General features: G+C 43.6%; 1 protein-coding gene across 1 annotated transcript in view; it reads left to right on the plus strand.

Annotated features, from left to right (window-relative positions):
- myo18b (myosin XVIIIB) overlaps nucleotides 1–10,591 on the plus strand; it is a 46,490-nt gene extending 35,899 nt beyond the window's left edge. Inside the window, 7 exon segments of the mRNA XM_080419203.1 lie at nucleotides 2,247–2,380; nucleotides 2,999–3,040; nucleotides 4,700–4,882; nucleotides 5,446–5,798; nucleotides 6,548–6,861; nucleotides 8,568–8,970; nucleotides 10,412–10,591. Of these exon segments, the coding sequence (XP_080275329.1) occupies nucleotides 2,247–2,380; nucleotides 2,999–3,040; nucleotides 4,700–4,882; nucleotides 5,446–5,798; nucleotides 6,548–6,861; nucleotides 8,568–8,954 (1,413 nt within the window). The 3' untranslated portion in view covers nucleotides 8,955–8,970; nucleotides 10,412–10,591.
- The last annotated feature ends 493 nt before the right edge of the window (nucleotides 10,592–11,084 follow it).

Consider the following 11,084-nt stretch of genomic DNA (forward strand, 5'->3'; position numbering starts at 1 on the left):
CTAGATATTCAAAGATTTGCACACGTTTTCAAGATTAAAAAGAAATAGCAGATCTACAAGCTCATTGTGCGGCACAGAGTATTTTTGAATAGACAAAGTATAAAATATGGATAAAGGGGTTAAAATGATTGCGACGCTTTATTAACTAGTTTTGTTGGGGACCCCCTGGTACCCCCCCCCAAGGACCCCGGGGGGTCCCCGGACCCCACTTTGAGAACCAATGCCATAGACCAGTGGTTCCCAAACATTTTCATGTCAAGAAAACCTCCCAAATTGATAGGTATTCGGTATCTATTTATTGTTTATTTGCATTTAAAAAACGATAACAAATTAAGCAACAACAGCATAATAGTGGGTAGTGCAGGTGAGATTTAGAAAACCCCAGAGGGGTCCTGAAAATATGTTGTCCCAGGGACCCCCAGAAGAGAAGATTTGTGTTAAAAAGAAAATCTAAACGGTTCAAAATCTTTAAAAAAAATAGCCGATGTACAAGCTTGCAGCGCTGTGAGCTTGTATTATCTGCAATTTGTTTTGAATAGCCAACGTATAAATGGATAAAGTGGTTAAAATGAATGATAGCTGCAGGGACCCCCTGGAGCCACCCCTTAAGGACCCCACTTTGCAAACCACTGCCATAGATAGACAGTATTATTGATGAGGTGGAGTGGGTGGTAATTACTGGAGTCAAAAGGGAGACTTATCTTTTAGACTTTAATTACTGGCACTGCGGAGGTCGGGGGGGGGAAAAAACCTGGGCGTTCTTGGCTCTGGCAAACGTGTTTTCCATGTTGTCACTTTGCCTAAAAACATCCTCTAATCCCAAACACAGTGAAATCCATGAGTGCTAAAGCTGCAGTTGGTGAGATTTATGTCTTAGAACCCGGGGTATACTGCCGGAACAGGTGCCAGAAAGTCTAACTGCTGACTGAGCGAAGACGGAAAGAAAGCCCCCTTTGGGCAGGAGACATATCATTACGCTTTGGATTTCATGCAAAAACTCGACTCATACAGAACATTCAAGTACCTTTAGTGATTGAAAGAACAGAGCCAGGTGCTCACAGGAGATATAAAAAGGTAACAATAGTTAAACGTGTCAATGGTGCTGCACCGAACAAACATGAGAAAAAAAACAACAGAGGATCCGGGCACTCAGGGGTAAAAAAAGGAAGAAAAGCTGTTATTTATTAAAAGGCAACAACTGCCAACGTGTTTCGACCCCGGAAGGTCTTCATCAGGGCGAAATTAATATACAGACGGGAAAAATCATTAAATAATACTAGGACACGTGAGAATAGCTATGCAATTATAGGCAATTAATTAACAAGTGTGTCCAAGTGCACGTGGGCACCTACAGTATCAGTTGATAGATGGTAATTGCATACAGTAGGCACAGTCAATCCATCAACAACTTTGAAGCTGCATGTGGGTATGCGATTGTCTTTGTACTTATCAATAGGAATAGGGAGTGTGTAGGAGATGTCTGCTCTCACTGAGCTGAGAGATATAATTATGTGCCTGTGGAACAGCTTTCCTATCGATTTGAGAGCACAGCAGACACTGGACTCTTTTAAAATAGGCCTGAAAACTTGTTTTATTTCGGAAGGCATTTTCGTGTTAAATTGTTGTTTTACCACATTTGTTTTTAAACCCTCCTTTTTAACCTTCTATGATTGATCATGTGTTTTTACCATGTAGCACTCTGGGATTCCCTAAGAATGAAAAGTGCAATACAAATAAAATGTATTATTATTATTATTATGTGGAGTCACATTGGCAACATTTGTATAATGCAGGGGTCTTCAAGATATACTACTACAGGGGGGCCGCCAATCTTTTTGCGATTGGAACTTTTTTTTTACCACTAACCACTTGAACCCTAGTATCCCTATTCTGAGGGGAACATTAGCCAAATTTTTTTCGATCTACAAGTTCACAACAATGCCTCTCCCAAAATGATATGTATTTGGTCGCGGGCCCCCATCTCAAAATATTTAGTTCCAGGGACCCCCAGAAGCAAAGATTTGAGTTACAAATGTATAACAAATATATATAAATATGTAAATACAAATATATAATCAAAGATTTGGAAAAAAAATCAAGATAAAAAAAAAATATAGCAGATCTATTGCTCATAGCGCGGCACTCGGAGCCACACTATGAGCTTGTATATCTGCTATTTTTGAATAGCCAAAGTATAAAATAATGGTTTAAGTTGTTACAAAGATGCGTTCCCTCTTTGTTTACAGGAAATGCAGGTGGAGGAGCTCAGTGCCGTCAGGCAGACATTACAAGCCGATCTGGAGACGTCCATCCGTCGCATCGTTGATCTGCAAGCTGCCCTGGAGGAAGTGGAATCTAGTGATGAGAGTGACTCTGAGAGGTAATTGACCATATATGGATATATGCCTCTTTCTAATTAGACAAAAAAAGAAAAAGAATGAACCTGCACACTCATCTGCTCCAATGTCAATTAATGACAAGTCATTCAATTACAGTGGAGCAGATGAGTGTGCGCGTTCATTCTTTTTCTTCATATATACTTTCCAACCCAGAACCTCAACCAAGTGATGTATCATGTGCGTATTCTATTAGTTTGTATCTTTCTAATTAGACAAAATATGGATATGGCTCTTTCTAAGTAGACCAAATATGGATATGCCTCTTTCTAGGTAGACAAAATATGGATATTCCTCTTCCTAATTAGACTGAAGTTTGTTGTACCAAAACCTGGAAATTAGTCAGTCCTTGAACATTTAGGAAGCAAGCTCCAATAAACAACTACAAACAAGCCCCAAAAAACCCTGCAACTACCAATATTTACAAGCAACTTCACAGAAAGACAAGCCCAACGTCGCTTATCGTCTCTGTCGGGTGGGAAACTCATATGTCCAAAACCGTGACTTTTCAGGATAAAAATTCGATCAAAAGCATTGTTTCTTTTAATTTATTTTTGTATGTTTAACCCCTTCCTTCCTTCTTCATGTGCTCTTCAATGCAGCGTTCAGACTGCAGTGGAGTCTCTTACTAAACGGAAGGAACTGTAAGATACTGTGATGGATGTGTGTGAACTGAAAGCTTTTCTGTTCCTAAAGGAGCATACCAGCCTTTTCACATGCGTTACTTTGTCAATCTGACTTTTATAGGGATTTAATTCCTCAAAGCCTGAAGTTTTCTTTTTTTTAAATCATTATTGAGATATATCGCATATTCGTGATTGTCACTAAAGATCACACAAAACGTATCACACTTAATCAAAAAGCTATTCTGATGTTGGGTCTTCTGATCTCGCTTAGATTTGGGTATCATTCATGCATAATTATGCCGATGTATCTCAATAAAGGAATTAAGGAAAAAAGATGAAACCCTATCAAAGTGAGAGTGACAAAGAGTGTAAAAAAAAAGCTGATAATAATCAGCTTTTTAATGCTCCTTTAGCTCCATCTGGCTTGGTGTTGAGTCTGTCTGTTAAATGTTATCATCATTAATCACAAAGTAATTCACGTAACAGTGCAATGAAGGTTTGATGTGAACTTAGTTTTTGACCAGAGTGAAGATAAGTCTATGAAGTGAAGATGCTTAGATGCATGGCTACTAACTGTCCATTGGTCGTCATTGATGGACCATGTTGTGGGTCAACTGTGACCGCTGTCACTGTGGAGACCTTGAGTTCTCAACTTTTAATGCTTTACTGTCCTTGAGCTGAGTCTGACTGCTGAAGCTGTCATGTCAACCTATCTCCATTAGGTGATGTGCATGACTGACCAAAAACTAGCTTTCTTGGGACCAATTTTTCAAACCATCGAGACCCCTCCAGTGTGTGTGTGTGTGTGTGTGTGTGTGTGTGTGTGTGTGTGTGTGTGTGTGTGTGTGTGTGTGTGTGTGTGTGTGTGTGTGTGTGTGTGTGTGTGTGTGTGTGTGTGTGTGTGTGTGTGTGTGTGTGTGTGTGTGTGTGGCTGGACTGCAGACACAGGCTTGGCATCGTTGTACTGTATGCGCTGGAGATGCGTTTTATATCTACAAGCAGGCGTGCATTGGTCATCTGTAAGCTTTGCCCTTGTTGTCCCTTGATAATAGGCTGTTTGCTCTGGTGCCATCAGGCAGCAGCAGTGATAAATGTTCTCATTAACACTTGTCATTGCTCCCTTCCAGGCACGTCAAAGGGGGCTTCCTTCCCGGGGCCCTTTCACCCGTCTGTTAAAAAAGCGCCCTCTCTCTCGAGACCATGAGTTCAGCAATTTGCTATTCCTTCTTGCCCCGACGGGGGAAATTCGGTTTCAGCACAACCCAGCTGATCACTGTCCACAAGGGGCGCGGGGCAGTTAGAGGTTAGGTGTCTTGCTCAAGGACATTTCGACCAGTCATATTCGACACATTGCTGTGCCAGGCCTGGAGTCGTACCTGGGACTGCGATTCCCCAGGCAGACTCTCTCACCATTCAGTTATGCCTTACCCGAAGGCAGCATTCAAGAGAATCGCCTCCTGACTCTCCTGAACTTGAATGCACCATTTTATGGTTGAAAGAATTGCCCTCTGCTTGATTATACTTAATTGAGAGCGGAAATAGACGATCAATGCGACGCGCTGTGAGTTTGTAGATCAGCTATTTTTGGGCTATAAAAGTGCACTTTTAGAAATGTCAGCCCGTGCTCCTCTAAATCTTCTCTGCATGTCCCTGCTTGCTTCCCTCTCGTCCCTGCAGTGACTCTGTGTCCAGCGCTAGCTCTCTGGGGGCCGAGGAGGTAGGAGAGGGGATCCGCCATTGGCTGGGAGTTCCCCGAGGAAGCAGCCGCCAAGGTGGTGGCTCTCCTTACGGCAGCAGTACCATCAGCAGCCAGGGGGGGCGCCAGTCTGTCGCTGACACCATGAGCACTTATAGCTATCGGTAAAATGCATTGTTCATTTTGATGTATTAGTCATTAGTCTTTTGAATAAAATTCCATTTAGCTTTAAGTCATATTTTATTTATCTTAAATGTTCAAGTTTTAGTCTAGCTTTAGTTGACAAAATATCATAAGATTTAAGTCAACAAATATTAGTAAAATACAGTTGATTTAGTCGACTAAAATGTGTTTCGGCGGGCCTTGATGGCATCATAATGCCTGATTTATACTTAGCTGTGTGCCGAAAATAGCCAATCTACAAACTCACAGCGCGTCGCAGATGCGTTGTGAGCATAATAGATTGTCTATTTTTGGAGCGCACCCCCTGTGCAGCCCCAATAACATTGTAGTCTAGTTTTCATTTGTTGTCTCAAAATTGTCAATATATTTAGTGATTTTAGTCATAGTTTTAGTCATCATGGCTTTGTTTTTATTTCGTTTTTATTTAGATTTCGTCAGTGAAAAAAGGTAGTCGACGAACATTGTTGGTCACAGTTTTAGTCAACGAAATGGGGAAAAAGTCCTATTGTTTGAAATGTCTTTCATACTGTGTATGTCTCTGCAGCTCCTGTGTGGACCCTGACGACGAAGCATCCGAGGCTGGCGGTACGGGGACAGGAACGGGAACAGGAAGTCTGGGTCGAGCGTCTTCCTCCCTGGCCCTCTCTGAGCTGCTGGAGGGGCTGCGTAAGCGCCGAGGGGGCGGCGGTGGCGATACGGGAGGGGAAGGGGCCGGCAGCACCGCCTCTCTGCCCATCTACCAGACCACCGGAGCGTCCACTCTCAGACGGAGGTCTTCGGCCCTCTCTCTGGGTCCCGAGGACCTCCAGGAGCCCGCCTCCCGGCAGGGTCCCGTCAGCATCCTCAAACCCCCCTCTCCTCTCCTGACCCGTGCTGCGAGCATGCGGGCTCTACAAGGTTAGTGTGGCTTTAGAGTTTTCATTGGTCTGTCAGCACTTGGTTTGTCAGCACTTGCACACGGCACAGTAGCTCCGGGTTCAAATCTGGGGCAGAACAGGAAAGTTCCATTCTAGATGTGACATTCCAAAGCTTCAAAGAGTCTGCCATTATTGGCACTTCAGTGGACCATCAGTGGAGATGGTCCAAAGCCTTGTCACAGAGAAAAGGGGGACATTTGCCAGGTGTGAAATGGTTTTGGCTTAATTTCACACCTGGCAAATCAGGCACGACAATGGGTGGGGAAAAAATGCTTTACAGGGAAAGATCAGGAAAAGTGAAGAGAAGAAATGTGAAGAGGTCAGATTGTTTTGTGCCAAGGACCCCCAAATTGATATATGTTTGGCCACGGACCCCCAGAAGAGAAGATTTGTGTTAAAAGAAATCAAACATTTCAAGATTTTTCAAAAATGTGAAAAAATAGCAGATGTACAAGCTTGTATATCTGCTATTTTTGATGATACTTAATGAGCAGTTTGCCCAAAAAAAAGGCATGGTGGCACAGATTTATACAAAATAAATGCTAAAAGGATAACCCAATAAGCCCAGGTCTTGTTTCCATTGAGGTCCTGTGTATTCAATTCATCGAGACATTAAGAGTTTTTTTGAAGAACTTATGTGGCCTATATGTAAATAGCTAAAGTATGAAATGACACGGATGCTTTCCCGGTTTCAATGGGTTAACTGTAATAAACCTGCTTGCCCTCTAGGAGGCGACAGCCAGGCGTCCAACGGAGGCGCCAACGGCGGCTCCAAACTGTCCAGGTTCAACTCCAGCGACTCTCTGGCCTCTCTGCCCTCGTTGCCCCGCCTCTCCTCCATGGCGTCCCCGCCCACCTCCCGCCACCGCCCCTCCGCCCTCTCCATCCCGGAGGAGGACTCTGACGAGCCGGCGGCTCATCATCGCCCCCTGAGCTCCGCCTCCTCTGCCCAGCGCTCCCCTCAGCCGCCGCTCAGACGCCGCATGCTGGGCAGCCTCGTCAGCGAGACCGGAGGAGAGGGCTCCCTGTCCTCGGAGCCCATGGTGCGTATAGCCTAGCGGCTAATAACATGACATTACTAATACACTGTTTCCCATTTTCTTTCTTTTTTTCTCTCATTATTTTATTTTGTTTTGTTTTTTGAAAAGTTCCATAAAGTTCAGGAGTTCTTCCAACTCTCTTAGTCGTTTTGCTCAAGGTTAAACCACGACTTGCGTGGCTTATTGCTTTTTCTAAAAGGGCAACCTGAAAACCATTTAACCATTGTGATTATGTTAATAGTATTGGCATAGTTCTCTGGGGTGGGGGGCTATGGGGAGGAAAAAGAAAAGAGAAAAGGGGGAAAATTATATATATAGATATGTTTGACCTTCTCTTGATGTTGCAAACAACCTCTTTTATGAAATATATATTAATATTACTAAAATAAAAGAAAAAAAATCTGATTAAAACCGTTTTAATAAACAATTTCACCACAAGAATAATTTCTACAAGAAACCATAGTCCCCGTGACGGTCAGCAGAAAACCAGGGAGTCGCTATGCAAATGAAGATAGATACCTCTAGTGGCTTTCTGCTTTATTTTAAAAGCATGCACACATACACAGGAGGAAAAGGATGCTGCTCCTACTTTGCCATAATGAAAAACTAAGTCCTGAACGGTAATAAATCCATGGAATTGGCTCGGTGAATATAGAAAAACAAGACGTGGGCGCAGTGATGCTGATACCAGCGGTCTTAGGAGTGTGTTATCAAGTAATTTGGCATGGGACTCAGCCAATCAGAGTCGGGATAGGCTCCTATGCACAGCAGCCATATTGGAAAGAAATTGGGTCTCTTCCTCACTTCCTTCACAGGTGTTACCAATGATACGAATGCAGGCTCTGTTCTATTTAGTGTAGCAATTTCAAGGACCCCCATAACTCTGAGAGCAGAATTACGCACCCGTAAGGGGCCATTTGGAACCCCCTCAAGGAACCATGAGGGTCCCTGGACCACGCTTTGAGACCCACTAGTGTAGCAGAGTGTTTCCAGTGAGACAACATGACACAACATCAGCACCCTGACTCTGTTTGACCAGAATGGAGCAGAGCCTTCATTAGTAGAATTGGTAACACCTGTTACAAGGAAATAAGGAAGAGGCCCAATTTTGTTCCAATATGGCTGCTGTGCATAGTGCCTATTGGTAAGGATTGGGACTATCCGTTTCAGGCCCTGTTTAGACGACAACGGTCTCTAAAGAAAACGGCAAAATAAAATACCTGATGTGCCTTAATTCCGTTTGGACGGCTACAGCATTTTCGGGGGTTGAAACAGCAACAAAGTGAAACCCCCTTCCAGAGTGGAAATCTTTGAAAATGCTCCACCTGGCGTCTCCATGTAAACGGGCAATACGGGGAAACCGCAAAACGTGTGATGTTTGACTCACGTCGGCTCACGCTGCATATGCTATTACATTGGAGGGGGGACGGGAACAGGAACTGTACGAGGAAAAACAGCGACACTGTAAACAAACCGCTGTGATAGGAAGTAGAACGGGAGTGGTTCTACGCATGCGTGACTGGTCTATCTGGCAGCGCGTCACACCGTCACCTAGCCACCTGTCATGCACACTACAGTGTTTTCAATCACTGTTGCGTCTCCGTGTAAACGCAGAATAAAAAGTGAGAACGCGACGGCACTTTGTAGTTTTCTGTTCTGAACGTTACCGTGTAAACGTGGCCTTAGAATCTATATTTTCTCTATAACAGGTGTTCCAGAACCGCCGCCTGATGATGGATCAGGACAACGACGACGCGGCCTCGGACATCCTGCCCGCCATCCGCAGGGCTCAGTCCACCAGCAGCCTGGCGGGGTCCCTGAGGGGGGGAGGGGGCCGCCGGGCGCTCAGCGTCCACTTCGGAGAGCTGCCGCCCTCCACGCGCAGCAGGAGGGGCTCCGACACATCCGAGTCGTCCAGCTCCGGGGGGTCGGGGTCCCAGGAGGGGGGGCTGGGGGGGAGGCGCAGAGCCGGAGGAGGAGGAGGAGGAGGGCCACAGGGGGAGAGACTGGAGGCGGAGGGCAGTGAGGCAGGGGACGTGGCCTCTGTCATGAAGAGATACCTAAGTATACCTAAGGATACGAAGGAGGTCGACTGAAGTGAAGTGGATGAAGGTGCGTTGATACAGCAGATACACCAAACTTTTTAATGCCAAGGACGGACGACCCCCCAAATTGATATATGCAATGTATATACAGATCAGATCATGGGCAGAGCCCTGTGTCAGCAGATAAATAAGAAAACATGTGAGTAACAGTATAAAGATAAGGACATGGACAGGGCCCTGTATCATCAGAGGACAGATAACACCTGAAGCTATCGCCATTCAAAGGCAATTACAATGAATGCAACATCAGGCAACAATATAGCCACCATATAGCCTCCACTTATGAGACCATAATAAAACACTTAGTAAACAGGACCTGAGTTGTCTCTGGGCTTGGACCGCTTTCTGTCTACACCAAATCTCTTTGCCAAAAATAGCCGATCTACAATCTACTTGTAGATCAGCTATTTTTGGCTAATGTTTCCCCGAAGAATATGGATGGTGGTTAATGATGCTGATAATTAATTAATTTGTAAAGCGCTTTTCTAAACAAGGTTATGAGGTGCTTTACAAAGCAAGGTAAAAACCATGAAACAGCAACATAAAATCAGCGGATAAAATAACATGAAATAAAAGAAAGAATTATAGCAGTATAAAATGAAGAAAGAAAAACTGGCTGGCAAGAATACCAAGAAAAGGACTTAACATAGAGGAGAGTTTTCAGAAGTGATTTAGATAGATGACACAGATTGTGTAAGCCTTAGATCCTCAGGTATAGAGCGTTCCAGAGCCCTAGGAGCCCGGCCTGCATAATTAAGGATGAATAATATTAAGCCTGAATAATGTGTGCCAACTATTACACAGTCCACAGATGCACAGTATATAGCAGGGGTCTTTGGGTTTTTAAGGCCAAGGACCCCTTAGCTGAGAGAGATGAAGCAGGGACCCCCACTACATATTGTATAAAATTGTGTTGCAGATTAAACTTTTTCATAGATTTCATGGATAGCTTCATAGACTTGTTTGACAGCACTGTCATCAGTCTGTGTTGGATTCATGTTAATGTGTATTTTCAGACATTATTTAACCTCTTAAACTTGACTTTTGGCTCAGTACTTGATCTGCTCTTTTTTTCCCTCTACACCAAATGTCTTCACCAGAAATAGCAGATCTACAAGCTCACAATACATCGCAGTACAACACGTCGTGAGCTTGTAGATCTGCGATTTTCTGCAAATGTTGCCACCAGAATAGGGATGCTAATAAAAAGCTGATGTTGGCACTTAGTGCCACACTGCAAGCTTGTTCATCTGCTGTTTTTTGAAAAAAATAAATTGGAAGAATTGGATTTCTTTAACACAAATCTTCTCTTCTGGGAGGTCCCTGGCACAAACCCTTTTCGGATGGTTAACCATAATAAGCGGACCTGGCAACACTGATCAATTGTATGTATTATTATTATTATTATCAATAATATGCACTCATCTGTGTGTTCTCTGTTCCCACAGCCTGCGTTTGAACCAGGAATCATCAGAAAAAAACACTGTCAACACTGACCCTGGATCAGCATTATTCAAGACATTTTGTCTTGCAAGTCAATGAGGATGCTATTTGGGTGTATTGTTTTGCTGACACTTTATTTTAAGCCAAAGAAAAGGCCAAAACACTTAAGAAAGACTGCATTTTCTGATCAATCGGTTCTGTTTGTATATGAATAATAATAAAAAAAGAATAAAAGATTGTGAATAATAGTCTACTCCTTCAACTGTGTATAGGTTGCACGTGTTTTATTAGGAAATCAATCCTCCACGCAAGTAGATCCGTATTATATGTTATGTAATAGTATAATGTTTGTTGTGGGTTATTATGAAACCGGATACGAATAGAACTGGCAGATTCTTGTGGTACTGTTCTGCACATTTTCACTTTCTGAAAAATATGCAGAACATTATCCTTCATGTTTTTTTTCATGATCTGTCCATAGTACTGAAATAGAGAAAAGTAAAATTTTAACTCTTTGACAAAATAGGTGTGGCAGGTGTAAAGTGGTTAAACCATTGTACCTGGTTGGTACCAAACCCTTCCTCAACAATCTCTAGACCAGGGGTCTTCAACAGGGGGTCCGGGACCCCTAGGGGGTCCACAGAGTTACTACAGGGGGGCCGCCAAATCTTTGTGTGA

The sequence above is a fragment of the Gymnoscopelus braueri genome (genome assembly GCF_963280865.1).
Source record: "Gymnoscopelus braueri genome assembly, chromosome: 22".
Classification (NCBI taxonomy): domain Eukaryota; kingdom Metazoa; phylum Chordata; class Actinopteri; order Myctophiformes; family Myctophidae; genus Gymnoscopelus; species Gymnoscopelus braueri.